Source organism: Myiozetetes cayanensis, unplaced genomic scaffold, assembly GCF_022539395.1.
Source record: "Myiozetetes cayanensis isolate MyiCay16 unplaced genomic scaffold, myiCay2020 scf1, whole genome shotgun sequence".
Taxonomy (NCBI): domain Eukaryota; kingdom Metazoa; phylum Chordata; class Aves; order Passeriformes; family Tyrannidae; genus Myiozetetes; species Myiozetetes cayanensis.
The window spans coordinates 134,517,055-134,532,586 of NW_026086604.1; the positions used below are offsets into that span (position 1 = coordinate 134,517,055).

The following is a 15,532-nucleotide window of genomic DNA, read 5'->3' on the forward strand; positions in this document are numbered from 1 at the left end:
CAAGGATTCCTGAAACCACCAAACACACATGACCAAGGAAATGAACCCTTCCCAAGATAATTTTGTCTGTGCCATTCTTCTGCATGCTGAATGCTGCTGAGATGTTCCTGAAGAAGCCTTTGCTGTTCTCCCCTGATTCTTTTTATGGTGTTTTTTTTCTGAATAGGTGCATAAAACCTATATCTGAAAGATGGGACTGTGAAGTGCCTTATGGAACACGAAACTAGGAAAGGAGCTATTCTCAGTCTGTGTGTGTTGTGCAATTGTTTCACTTGAACTTGTGCCTTTGTGCTTTTTTTAGGTATATTTAGGAACTTTTTAAGAGTCATAATTGAAAAAACCACCAAAAAACAGTGAATTAAATCACTTTTGAAAAAGCTTTTCTTTCCCTCATTGTTTTTGTACTCTTTGAACGTGGTGTGTGGTGTACTGCCATTGTGAGACCTTCCTTGCACAGCAGTACCGAATTTTCAGAAGCTTTATTTTGTGCCATAGTTTATACACATTGCCTTATGGTCATTGTACCATAAGTATTTACGTGTGCTAGGACCATATTTTCTGAACACTAAAGAGTCTATAATGGATAACCTTCACAACACCTTTATGGAGACGTGAATGACTTTGATTCCCAGTTAACAGCTGGAGATCTGAAACTTTGAGAGACTGGGTTTCTTGAGGTGACACATAAGGTGTGTGGAAAAGCTCTCCCGAAGTCCAGGCTAACAGTCTGAACTGTTCACTTTTCTAGAGGTACTGATAGTTAAAGAAATGAGAAAGACTTTGAAAAAAAGTACCATTCCCATGCCTCACCCAGATTGTTTTGAAGAGTGAAACTTCTGCTTTCCCTTAAAATTCTACTGTAATATTACTTAATCACCCCAGTAATATTCTCATATCTAAGAAACACCCAATACCAGTATAGGTTAATGATGAAATGAGGTCCAATACCTGGAGGGAGCCTATAAGAAAGTTGTAGAGAAACTATTTACAAGAGCATATAATGACAGGAAAAGAGGGAATGGTGGTGAGGCAGGAGCAGGTTGCCCAGAGAGCTGTGGATGCCCCATCCCTGAAGGTATTCAAGGCCAGGTTGGATGGAGCTCATAGCAACCTGCCTTAGTGAAAGGTGTCCCTGCCCATGGCAGAGGGTTTGGAACTAGATGACCTTTAAGGTCCCTTCCAAACCAGGCCATTCTGTGATTCTGTAACATCTCCACATCAAAGCTTCTGGAGCTCAATTGCTTATCAAGGAGCTGCCAGATAAAGTTTTAGTTTAAATTGTCCAAGGCACAAGAATTTTGAAATGCAGTTACCAGTGATGCATTCTCTCTCCTCACATCCATCCAGCAGAGAGAAACAAAATAATTTTGATTTTCTACAGATAATGAGTGGCAGCCAAAGGAATCTACTGTAAGTACATCTTCTGATCACAGATTCAGTCCCTAAATTAATTAAACTTCTAAATATATTAATAGTCCATATTTTCTTTGTAAGAGAAGAAGGCTGACTGAAAGCAGTCTCACTACCTGAACATTTTTGGGAATTAGCTGTTAAGCTGTTGTGATAGAAAACCTTTGGGGTAGAGTCTTACACCTGCAAATCACAGCAATTATGCTCCAAGCAAGGAGCATCCTCTACTACATAATATACTTGCATTATATTCAAGTGTAGCTGCTGTGTTTTCTGTACAAGATATGGATTGGATAGAAAAATATACATTTACATTAAATTCCCTGCAGCACTTTCAAGAGTGACTGCTATATAATCTATTGTATAAAAAGAACTGGAGGCAAGCGAGGTGTGAATTAAATTCCTTTTTGATAAATATTCTTAATTGTATTCACAGTTGCTTATTAGTGTTCTTGGAAGGAACTCTTACATCTATTTCACAGAACTCTGGTTGTATGCAGTGGATTGATGTTAAAGAGACAGATTTCAAATGAAATTTTAGCCTCTTAAGGTGCAGAAAAGCATCTTACAAAATTTTCAAAAACTTTTAGCATGTAAATCAAAATAATTGCTATATACCTTTTGAAAGTCATGTGAAAAATTTGCTGCCTAAATATCTGTCAGTGTCTGATCTCTTGTCATCGGTTAAAAAGCTGGCCTGAAGTCACTTGCACACCTCATCTGTAATAAAAATTCATATATACGTCTGCATCTTATAATGTGTAACCAATGTCATAGGAAGCTGAGGGTATAACATCTGCTTTTGCTAACAAATACTTGCTTCTTTGAATAGTCCCTCTCAATTCAGTTTCTTTTCCTAAAATCCGGATGCTGCACAGGGCCTTTCATGTATTAGTGGTAGTGTAAGACACAGTTCTGTAATGTCCTGTTCCAAAATGGGAGAAAAGAAACTTAGCTGTGTTATTATTGTTATTATTTTAACTTAGGTCTGAGAAAGTTGAAGTGACATTTCATTTTGAAAGATTTGAAGTTATTTCTGAAATCCCCTGCCATTTCAGTGAGTTTGGGAGCTTGAAAGTCAGAGCTTTTTGTGCTTCTTATGTTACTGAATGAAGAGAATCCTGGAGGACACAACTGCCTATCAGCAAACTAGACCAAGTTGCTGACATGTCAGGAGTCATGGAAGAAAGAAACATTTTTCCACTAAAATTTTGAAAGTCTACAGTCACATGGCAAGTGATTCTTTTAGCTACAAAGAGGAGACTGTAACAGTTATGGAAAATTTCACTTATGTTTTTGAGGGTTGATCTTGTGGGCTGATCGTCTTGACCAAGACCACAGGTAGCTCATACTTCTTTGGGACTACTGAAGCCTTCTGTCAGAGACTAGAAATATCTCAGGATGAGCCTTGGACATGTCCAGACAAAATATAAGTGTAAATTAAACTCCACTACTTTGGAAATGCATAGTTTTCCAGAAGCACTTTCTTGCTGAAGGCCATGCCTTTCTGTGCATCGAATGAAAACATATTTTCATACCACATGTAATTAGACTTTTGATGTTATTACTATGAAAGGTCATTGGGAAAAAGAAGAAGTAAGACAGTTAGATGGATATAAGAAATATTCAAGTTCCCATTAGGAAAATAAAATGTAGGACTCGTTAAATCTTTAGAATTCAGGCCTATTTCTAACTAACTACATGAGATCCCTTGATTCCTCATAGTTTGCCCAGCACTGTAGCTGTAGGAAAGGGGATATTGAAAAGAATTGGCACTGTCCATTCTCAGTTGTTTCTCAGGCATTTTGTTAATGGTACCTAAAACTCTCCATCATTAGAGGCTCTGGATAAGCAATGCATAAGAAACATCTAAGCTTTTAATAGGTAAAGCAGGTTCTAGTGGAAGACTTGGAAAAAAGGTAACACAATCTCACTGCTGCTGGCAGATGGTGGAAAATTACAAGCTATGCTGCATGCAATTAATAGAATAATGACTTCAAGGGTTCCTTTAGTACTGTGGATAAATAGATTGCATAATTAAAACATGTATTGTAATATTAATGGAATATATAGTGAAGGTAAGGTGATTTTTGTACTTCAGACATGGTTAGTTTGCATTTTTTGTGCTTTTGTTTCAAAGTGTTGGATTTAGAAGGTTTGCTTGAATATTGTCTTGCCATTCAGTTTCAGGCAGTTTCAGGTATCCCACTTTGCATGTAGCTAGCACAGTTTTGTCATGGATAGTAGCCCGAGTCATTTAGAGATTTAACCTGAGAATTACTCATTGGGGAAAAAATGAACTGGGGGAGGGAATACTGTATTGCTCTATTTAGACTCTGAAAACTGACAGTGCTTTGTTTAATACTTTAACTATTTCTTTCATGTAACTTGGAACTTGCAAGTAGACAGAGGCCAGCTTTTGTGTTTGGAATGTAATTCAATTATTATTTTGCTATGGAGAGAATGAGTATTCTTCTTCTAAAGCTATTTGAAATCTTCCGAAGTAAAGAGCCAAGGAAATCTTAATATTGGCCTTCTACAAATGGCCTTCTCATTATTCAAAGTTGCAATTTGGTGAAACCAGTCAATGGTAAGACACTTTTTTGGTAGTGTATTTTTATATTATCTCTATGTTTACTTTAAAATGCATGCAAGATTTCATTTGTGCAATACTAAATGAAAGTATTAATTTCATAATTCAATTGAGTTATTAAAATAATTTTTTCCCTAAAAAGAGTAATTCTGCCAACATTCTATTGTGTCTCAGTAGTGGTGCACTACTTCTTCTTTACAAGTTATGGACTGTTACTAATGCTTTACCACTACTAGTGATCAGTAACTGATCAACATAAGTTAGAATGCACGGGTGTTTTTATTAAGTTTTGTTGCATGATATTTATGCCTATTCTGATACAGAAATACAGGCCAAAATATTTAAAATTCTGTGACTGTACTAAACTGGTTGAGTTTTTGAAGTGTAGATGAGGCAGAAGCTTATAATGATAATGCAAGAGAAGTAAAATCAGTTACACTGTACAGCATGTCCAAAATAATCTCAATGTAATTAATGAGTCTGTGGTAAGACTCCTTCTTAATAGTTCCATCTGCTTAATTGTTCACCTTTCCTGGTTTTGTGATGCATGAGGGAGCTTTCTGCTGGTCTTGTGGGGAAAAAGTCATCTGTAATCTTGGATCAGAGTTTGGTGGGGGAACCACAGCACTGAGCTTCATCCTTTCCCTGTGACACCTCACCAGCCGTTGTGTTCTCCTGCTGTGACACAGTGCTGAGACCTCTCCCTGCCACGAATAGCCTTGATAGATGCAGTCTGCTGGCTGATCAGAGATCAGCCTGGCAGTGTGGCACTGCAGAGGGAGGGAAGGCTCCCAGGACTGTGCAGAGAATGCACGTGGTACAGGTTGGGCTGCAATGGACAGGGAGTCTAGAGCCACCTTGTGCTCAGTGAATAGGATGAGAAGTCATTGTGAATGATCCAGGTTTCAGTGCTGGGTCATTTTAATCTCTGTCCCTTTTAATATACATCATGTCCTGCTGACATTGAAGAGGAGCTTAGCATGACCTTGAGTAGTTTTTCCAAACTTTTGTAGATTACTTATTCTGGAGTAGTCAGAATATCCCATTTCATCCTTTTGTGCTTGCCCTGCATTAGCTATAAATGCTGTCTGAATCATTCTGCAAAAATGAAACAATTAATTAAAATAATTTAATTTGAAAGTATTCAAATTTTTTTTCTGCCCTTAGCTTACTTTAAGCAATGAGTCATAGCAAGGCTTATATTTGCCTTAGTCATTCTAGCATGCATCCATAATAAACTGTCTGCTTCACTGATTCAGATCAGAACCAGACTGTTATTGTGTTGTCATTTCTGCATACCATATAGCATGACATTCACATGTTGCTGCTAAAAGCATTTACTAGGAGAGAATGGCAGAAGCCAATAAAAGTAAAAGACTTTGAAGAAAGCTTTCTTCATGAGCAGCTTGTCAAACTGCTTTGAACACAATCAAAGTAATAATTCCAAAGTTTTCAACTCAGGGTTAGCAGGGATAAGATGGATTGCATTGACTTGAGCTGTGGAGGTTTTTCATTGTTGAATGTTTAATTCTTTGTTGAAGGCTTAGTCCTTAAAAACTTATTTTATGGGCCATGTTTGAATGAAAACCTTTGTGCTGTCCAGTACCAAAAAACAGAAATCATGTGGCCAAATGCTATATCCAGGATAAGCTGTTCATTTGGTCTTTCAAATATTTTCTTCTATTAATTCACATAAAGATGTCACCGATGGCTTAAGCATTAAAGAAGCTTGATGCTGAAAGCTGGTATCATATGCCAGAGGCACATGAAGCGAGAAAATAACCCTTTCTGGCCACCAAAGACTTCATTTTCTCATGGGTCACAAAACAGTAATCTCTTGAGGTTATTAGAAACCCCCTGGTCTCATCTGTGTATACTAAAGTCCATTCATTTTTTACCTGAAAGTTGATCCCAATGACTCATTTGTACTGAAGTATTCCAGTCCTGAGGTTTTTAAATATTCTGTTCGATTAGCAGAGGTGTTGCCAGTCTCGCTGATTATCATAACAGGAAAACCATGTCATAGAACAAATAGAAAAATCTCCAGGGCTTTCCCAGTCATACAGGGAAAAAAATCTTTTTTGGGTTTCAAAGTGGCAGTCAGTTTGAAATCTAATTTATAAGGAAGGCAGCATCTGAGAAGGAGGACTTTCCTCACCATAATACTGCACCAGACTGCATGTAGTTGTACAAATCCCTGAGGCTCTAGAGAAGACTAGTTCTCATATTTAAATGCATCTGGCCAATTGTGCATCAGGGGAACAAATGTTCCTGTGCATCCCTTTCAGGGAACCAGCTGAAGTCCCGAAGCATGAGATTTGATTAGAATCATTGGTGTTGTGGCGCACTGAACTGTCAGGAGTATGTGGAGGGGGGGTCTGTGGTCACCTGCTCTCCTGGAGGCTGTGGAGAGAGGGCTCAATCAGAATCACAGACTAAGGGAAGCTGGAGTATGCTGCCACACCATCCTGCCCATTCTGTAATACAGAAGTTCTTGGATTTCTTAGAGAAAGGTTGTTACGTATCAATACAGTGGCTAACGTGTTGCAAATGCCATCTCCCTGCCGTGTGTGGAATGTGAATTTAGTAAAATTTATTAGGGCTTGCCCTTCCCTCACTATCATCAACCACTAAAATGTGAATACTTCTGTCACTGGACATAGTCATAAAGCGGTGTTGTACAGCCTCCCAGTTTAGTGTCTGCTCAGATTGGGCACGATGAGACAAATCTTTCCCGATAATAAGGAGCTAATTTCTGCACTGGTTTTCTTTTATTGAGTGCTAAGGTCAGAAGTAGATAACATTTATTTGCAATGTTATTCCAGTGTGCCAGTTTTTGCAATGAAAAGCTTGAATAATACTGACAGGACACTGATAAGTGTCCTGTTTTCCAGTTTTTATTAGTAAAATTATGTCTGAAAAAATAAAAAACAGCTATATATGCACAGTATTTTCTTTCCAGTGTGCATTGGTACTATTAAGGCATTTATAAAGCTCTTAACTTCTATAAGATTTATAATTTGCTTTTAATAAAATACCATTTTATGACATATGTTAGGTTTTCTTAGGACAATATTTTTTTGCAACAAAGCAGTAGTAAACGGGAAAGGGAGGAGCAAGATGTTTTTGTTTGAAAATATATAAGTTAAAAAAAGCTGCCGACCTATATGGTTGACTGCTTACTGAAATGCTGGAAGAAATGTTACTAAGTATGGAATTACATCATCTTTCCTCTATACACAGAAAAAGCCCAAGGAAATATCATTTGTCATAAGACCTACACTCCATAATCTGAAATGCCACTTTAATGCTAAGAGCAGAAGAATTAAAAAACCCAACTATACAAAAAGCACACAAACCCCCAAGAGTCTACAGAAAGTAGTGGTGAGCAATTCAAATTAAATCAGTTTTTTACAGAAATAAAAGAAGAGTGAGGAGGAAAAAAATTCTTTATTTAATAATTACAGTTCAAAGAGAAAAAAACAACAGTGCGTAGACAGACAAGATTGAATACATGAATGTTCCTTATCTCTACAGAAAGTTATGATTATTTATAAAATCTGACACTGGAATCACAAAAATTCAGTTAGTGCCTTTCTTTGCCTGCTGATCTGAATCCCATTTCCTTGTCCAAGACTGCAGAAAAGAGCTTGGCACAGAGGACTCCCACAACACACAGAAAGGGAGAGGGGAGAGTAGCCTCAGCTCCCTCCAAACCCGAGGATCTCGCGTAATGATGTCTGCTGGCATCACTGCAATGGTTTCAGACATGTGGTGATGTGTGCTTACTAAATGGCATGTTTTTCTGAGGGCTCAGAACAGCCACAGACTCTGTGAGCCGGAAGCTGGACTTCAGACAACTCCTTGAGGTGGCAAAAACAAAGGCCCTGCTTAGCAGGGCTGAAGCAGGATTGATGGACTTTGTGCTAAGACTCACATTGTCCTGCTTTCTGTGGTGCAGAACACTGTGTATTGGACTTTCTGCAGAGAGAGAGGAAAAAGATCCAGCTTCCTCAAGGCTGGTGTCGAGTAGAGGGAGGCAGCCACAGAAGCAGTGGTTGCCCTTGTCCCAAAGGAACAGGCTGGGTCTTTCTTGCTGCCCTTATTTTTGGATGTTACATTCATTTCTGTGATGCAGATATTTTGTGAATCAGAGCTGAACACAGAGCTTTAGAGTGAAAAAACAGATCAAGCTCTCCATGGTTTCCTGACTACACTGAAAAAACCCAAACCAATCAAAATCTACCTAGACAGAGGTTTACTTAGTATTTCCACTGGGCAGTTAATGTGAATTTCTCCTGTTATGAACCATCTGCAGGGTTTTCAGGAAGATAATGTTAAGCATGTTCAAACCACACAGAGTTGAAACTGCCCAGTGGTGGTGCTCACTGGAGCTTCATGAGTTTCAGAATAATGAAATGGCACTCACAGAGTGAAACAGAGCTGTCTTTCTTAAAGAGAAAGCAGATGTATGTATGAAGGCAAACTAAGTGAGCTTCAGTCTCAGGCAGATGGAGGTTGGAGCATGTAAATGTATAGCACAGGACCTTTCTGGCCATCCATGATAACAGCATGTTAGAATATGCCTCTGGTGGACCTCAGTGTTGGCTATTACTCAAATCCGTAATAGTTTAGGACTTGCTAGCTGAGGGGCTGCTTCCCTCCATGTGTGGACCTCACAGTTATTTGTGACTCATAAATCCATAATAGCTCAGGACATGCTTGCCGAGGGGCTGTTTTTCTCCATGTGTTGTACTCTTCCCTTTGCATGCAGTGGAGTGATTTCCAATTGATATACCCTGATTTGGTAAGGAAGGAAATTGGTGGCAGACTAGTCAGAAGTGTGCTGCAGCCCACTTGAATTCCTGATATTTCAGTGTTTTTTAATTTAAAACTGCAAGGAATCTTTAAACTTCTGAGTTCACTTTCCAACTCTTGGCCTGAAATAGTTAATTTGCTAAACTACAGCTCATGTTGCAAAGCTGATTTGCAGGCTTGTTGCTTTGAGAATGTGCTTTGAGCATGGAGAGACTCCTGCTTTTGTAAGAATTGTTGAAGTTTCACTGTTTTGTTGTTTCTTTTTTATGGCAGAGTAGTTAAGAGATGAGGATAAGTGTCTTTTGTAGTGTTGACCTGAAATGTAGATATAGATACAGACATAAAATTAAACAGGAGCTTAGTGTCAGTACTGAGCATTAAAAGCTGTGGAAGGTACCGTACTTTTCCACCCTCACTGACATGCTTTACCGCTCTCCTAATACAGGAAAAACTATAATTAACCAGTCAAAATATATGGAGCCAGATTACTAATCACTCATTTGGGACTAAGTCCTGGTCCTGCTGAAGTCACTGGAAACAACCGACGCGGAGAACCTCAGCTAAAGTTCTGTGTACCTCTGAGGACTGGGCCTCTCTTTCCAGAGAACTGGAAATATGTATTTCAGATTTGCCTGTGGAGGAAATTGCAGCATGACAAGACGCGGACATCACCATTCAGAAGAGCTGTCTTGGATGGAAATAGCCATTGTTCTGATTATAGCTTCTCTTCGTTCTTGCAGGTGTGTCTGCTCAGCTGACCAGCACTCGTCTCCGTCGGAACACCTCCGTGGGCACCCCGTTCTGGATGGCTCCAGAGGTTAGATTCATGTTGCAGAACATTTTGTCACCGGTATCCAAGCTGCTCTATTGTGCATTTTTGCTCTTTCTTTGTCTTTTTTCCTGACCACTGGTCTTTTCACCGAATGAAACAGCAATACAATTTTTTTTTTTTTAAGTGTTTAAAAACTTTTTTCTTACATGTTTGCAAGTTAAAATGGGGTTTACTTTTGAAATTACCAGCTCAGAGCCAGGGAGCAAGACATTGAATGGCTTACTAAAATGTTAAAGAGTATAGAGTATTACTATTGATACCTTCCAGCCTTCCAAGCTCTGAAACTATGGGTGTTTCATTTTCCCGTGGACGGAAGGAGTGAGCCCAGGGTGATACTATGATGCATTATAGCTTTTATTTTTTGACTTATACACCTGGAAAGTTCTTAATACTATATATTCATAGATGACAGCAAGAAATGGAAGAGGTTATTAAGAATGAAGATGTACTATGATCCTGTGAAATTTTTCCAGCCTGAAATTGAAGCATATAAAGATACATTTTAAGCTGAGGCAGGGAAAATATTTCCTTATAAATAAACTTACCTACTTACACTATTTGTGTCCACACAAGCACATGCAAGTACATCTGTTATAGCACATGAAATGACTCTGTTTATACACATTTTTATCAACACACTCTGTTTATATACATTGGTGTAGCCATGTAACTAATGGCATACATGTTGACTTAGATCTGCAGATAATGGGATGAAAAAAAATCTAGATTCATCCAGCATTGTGGATGAGCTGAAATGTATATGAAATTTAATACTTTTGCTGTGACCCAATGGCAAACACTTTGTTCAGATCTACTTGATCTGGAAATTGGCTAATTTGGCTGAATAAGGACCCAGTAAGAGATACAGGATTCAGCTTCTGCTTTCCAGCTTGTTTCACTTCATAGAGACAGCAGCATAGCTCCATTAATTAGTTTGCAGGAATAGTCCATTTAACGGAGCTGTAGGGTTGCTGAGTTTCCTTCTACTTTCTCAGCCATGGGATGCAGTTTAACACCTTCACCTGGAAAAGCCAAGGATTTGCAGCCTTTTGTCAGATCAAGGAACATCTGGCCAGAGAACCTGGTGTTCATGGACACTTGCTTTCTCTAGTTTAAACGTTGCTTTTTTTCAGCTTTCTGAATATGTGCATGTCTGATTATTTCACTGAATATCTTCATCCTATAAGAGATTCCCCCAGCTCTGGGAGTACTCTTACATCTGAATATTTGACCATCCAGTGACTGTCCCAGCCTTTTACTCCAACAGGTGATTGCCTGTGAGCAGCAGCTAGATAGCTCCTATGATGCCAGATGTGATGCATGGTCACTGGGTATTACTGCAATAGAGTTGGGAGATGGAGATCCACCCCTTGCTGATTTGCACCCCATGAGGGCACTCTTCAAAATACCAAGGTAATATTTTCATCTGTTTATTTGTTGGGTTAGACTGAACATTTTCCTTTAGTGATACTTTTCTTCAAACTTAGACTGTGTAAGCTTGTGGACTTTCTTTGTATTATTTATACTAGGAGGAGGTCAGAAATATTTTGTCCAGCTGTATTTTCTGCAGGCTCTGCTTCAGGCATGTGTGCACGTTGAGAAGTTCAGAGCTGACTGTAGCTACATTTGAGAAAAAGTTGTAAGGCCTTCTCCTGAGGCCACATGAGTGCAGGACTTAGCTGAGTCCTCTGTATTCTTTTACAAAGAATGACTTGTGATAGAAAGAGTCTTAATATGCTGCTGTGCTGAACAGGTCCCATACCTGTTTTTAGGAGTTATCTTCTGTCCTTTGAAGCAAAGGTTGTTCCACTACTCACATACATTTAGGCTTCAGTTTTTATTAGCTTGTGCTGCTTCTGGCAGTTCCACTATTACTGTCCTTGGGCAGTGCAAATAACAACTTTTTTTGTGTTTTCTTTGAAGCTGGAGATAAAAGTACTCAAAGTGCCACTTACAGCATTTCAAAGAACATGAATCTCCAAGTCTGTAGGGAATGCTCATGCTGTAGTTTGTGGATTTCACTCTAACAGTTGGAGCAGTACCACAACAACTGCTGAGACCACATAAGTGCTTTGAGTCCTTTTCAGCCAAGACACCCAAATTAGTTTAAATTACCTTTATGTTTTAGAAATCTTGGCTGACTTGACACTGAAGCAGAGTATCAATGCTCTTCTAACCCTTGCTTCCTATGGGAAAAGCAAACTACTGTGGTCAGTCATTGCAGCTAGGACTTCAGAAATACTTCTGGCTTATACCCTTACAAGCACTGGGCACCTTTCTGCCCTGGAGCAAATACAAGATCAATACCCTTTCATTACATTAGGTAAAACCTGAAAGTGATGGACTGAACGTTAAGCAGCACTTAAAGAAAAGCAGTTATGACAATTGATTGAAAAGAGACAGCAGGTAACCTCAATTGATTGAAAAGAGACAGCAAGTCACTTCGTCTGTCGGTTGTTCATTTGTCTTCATGACCATACTCTGTGAAAATGCCACCTCTGAATGCAAGACTGTCAAGACCATTTCAACCAAATTACACCTAGAATAAACAGCTTCAACAATAGAAAAGAAGTCATATGTGTTTAGACCTTAATTTCTGATTATTTTCTGAGGAATGAGAAATCATTAATAATAAACCAGTTCCTTCAGACACTTTGTTCAGCAAGTTGATTAATTCGGTCCTTCTGGGAAAACTTAAAATAGAATTTCTTTTTAAAAATTTTCTTAAGAAAGTATATTGTTTCAGGCTTGAAAAAAGAAACTTGCCATTACAAGTGAATAGTGACTAATGGATTGTTAGTTTAATTTCCATTTATTGATTTGATTGAAAAAAATATAGTGGTTCTCAGCTACACTTGGTAGATCATCTCGATGCTATTTCTCCTTATTAGTTACATAAAGTAGGAGAACCAGTGAGGCATTGCATCATCTACCCATGCTCCTTTTACCAGTGGAAATCAATATCTTTTTTGGTGGCATTCTAAAACTCATTACTCAGCCTGCCTTCGCACATTGTTTTTGTCAAGTGAGTAGCTTATTAACTTATCATCACACTGATCTTTGCAGAAATCCCCCTCCAACACTACAACAGCCTGAACTGTGGTCACCTGAATTCAATGACTTCATTAACAAGTGAGTAACAACTGAGACCACTCTTTGAATATGGAACGTGTATATGTCATGTGTAAAATATCTCTGTATTCTTTGTAGAAACCTGTTGCAACTAATACTGTTCTTTAAAAGCCAAATTTGTAAATCTAGTTTGACTTCCAAGTGAGGCTCTAGATTTAAAACATGAAATAACATTTTAACACACTGGCTGTTTCTTAATTTAAAGAATATTTAGTTTTAAAATTTACTAACTTAACTTCTTGGACTCATCAATTCTGTGAAATCGTATCAATTTTCAGTGCACAGCTGTTTTGATTAAGATGGATGTATTTATTATGGAGTCATGAATGAACTCCAGACAAGAATTTCAATGTTTAACTGTGAACCCTCCATGATCTTATGTGTTTTTCTGCCAGCACAGGTGCTTGACTAAAGATTATGAGAAGCGTCCAACAGTATCTACTCTTTTGCAGCATGATTTTATTAAGCAAATTGAAGGAAAAGAAAACGTGCTACAAAGGCAACTCATGGAATTTATTGACGTTCATCAACAAATGGGAGTCACTGAAAAGGCAAGGTAAAAGTAGCTGAAAAGTAGACTAGTTGGGACAGTGTTGATACTGTCACTGTTCCAGAATGGCTAGTGCTCAGAGAAGGATTCAACTCTTATAGCTTTAACTGGCCAAAAAGTAGAAAGCAGCATCATGATTCATGAATGGTTTGAAACAATCTTTAGAACTACCTCCCCTTTCTCCTGTGACTCAGAATGCAGCCTTAGGATCCCAGCTTTTAGAAAGCTAAGATTAGGTGAAATTAATGTTTGGCGTTTCCTTACATTTGCACGGTCAGCTAATGATTAGTTTAAGCAAGTACGCTAAAAATAGCTAGTCAGGTTCCTGCAGTAATTGGATTTTCATGACTGAAAGAAATGATAGTGGTAGCAGACCTTGTTCTGCAAACTTCAAATCTTACATCTTATTGAATAGATACTTCCTTTCTTCCACTAGTATTTAGTAATATCAGTTCTGAATAAATCACTTAGCAGCTGATGGCCTTTATTTAAAATACTTGAAAATGTCTTGGCTCAATTTTACAATTGAAAAAACCCCACCCAATGCACTGATGTATCAGATGTGAAATGTAGTTGATTAGCATTGGTGTACTCCTGGTGTGACTGCTCCTGTGCTTCAAGGTAAAGCATAATGATTTTTCTCTTTTTTAAAATGGAACATGAATTTTAAAAATACATTTTGTCGTTATCATTTGTATGGAAAAAGCTTATAAATATCTGCCACACTTCTTTTCACACATTTATAGTAATAACATATACAGCAGTCTTCTGTTCTAATTTTGGAGAATTTTCTTTTATATATGTCTATTATAATATTTCTATCCTCTATGCTTTGAGGAGAATAATAAAAATATATTTCTAAATAATTTATTATATTCAAGTTTTCTTTGACTTTAAATTAACATGGGATGCAGTAGTACTTTCTCTTTTCTGGCATTGCAGTAAAAAAATATGCAGTTGGCTTAAATTTGAGCCTCTGGTTTGTATGCTCTGTATATTGCAGACTTGACATTTCCTTAATCCAGAAAGATTATCAAATTGAAACAAGCTTATCAGATGTCAGTGCTGAGCACTAAACCAACAACATAATCCAAACTTTAAAAGGTACTTATTTATAAACCCAGGGAAATGATATGTGGTAAAATAAGTCCAAACCACTAAATTATATGACTTAAAATCCTGATAACATTTGTGATATTGGTTATTTTAAAGCCTAAAGAATTAAAAAAAAAAAATCAAGCTTCTAAGTCAATTAGATACTGTGACCCTTTTTACCCATTTTATAGAACTCGTGTTTGGTTTATATCATATTTTTTAAATCTTTTTTTTTTCCATGTAAATGCTGCATAAAGCAAACTACATGAACTTTTTTTCCTGTACAATACAAACATAAAGTGGCCCAATTTGCATGTGCATAAAGAAGTCAAGTGGCACAAGAACAGGATGATCTACTGATACTTTCTCTGTTCTGTTTAGACTGTGTTTTAAAGTTATGGCTCTTCATGCAAACTAGAGTTTAAGGGAATGTATTAATATGTATGAAGTTACCTATGCTTTTGCAGTTGTTCAAGTGTAACTTCAACATAAATTTTCCCAAAGGAAAACAGAATTTTCTCTTTCAAAATAATAATAATTTCTTATCTGAAACCATGCCAAAAATTAATTATTTAACTAAGAGTATAATTTAGATGGCATGGTTAGACTGATAGCTTAGTCCATATTTCAGTTTAGCAGTTAAATACTAAAAAATAGTATTTCCAACCTAAATGATTCTGTAATTTTATGAAATATGCTGTAAGACTGACTACAGAATAGCATTTGGTTTTTCTTCTGCTGTGAATGATGAAAGATTATACAAAGATGTTTGAATTCAGTAGCCATACTTTTTTAAAAGACATTATGTATCTTCTGACCTTCAATCTGCACAGAGCAAAAAAAGTGTTAAAAGCAGTGTCTGCACAGAAGTACCATGTAAATCTGATTTAGAGTCAAGACATGAGCTATATAGTGACAGGGCACCTGGAAGAGCTACATCTTAAAATCTCTTTGCTTTCTTTTCTTGCTTATGGTGTTCTGGAACTGTTTTTACAGTGGTGTTTAAGGTCCCTATTGTAGAATTTCTGAACTTTCACCAGTTGCTGGCAATGTTCCTTGTAAACCTTCCCCCTGCTCTCCAGGTCACACTCTCAGTCCATAA

At 37.7% G+C, this 15,532-nt stretch overlaps 1 protein-coding gene across 1 annotated transcript in view; it reads left to right on the plus strand.

The window, feature by feature from the left end:
* Nucleotides 1–15,532, plus strand: part of MYO3A (myosin IIIA) — a 115,224-nt gene that overhangs the window by 33,421 nt on the left and 66,271 nt on the right. The window contains 4 exon segments of the mRNA XM_050324826.1: nucleotides 9,562–9,638; nucleotides 10,921–11,066; nucleotides 12,720–12,785; nucleotides 13,186–13,341. Of these exon segments, the coding sequence (XP_050180783.1) occupies nucleotides 9,562–9,638; nucleotides 10,921–11,066; nucleotides 12,720–12,785; nucleotides 13,186–13,341 (445 nt within the window).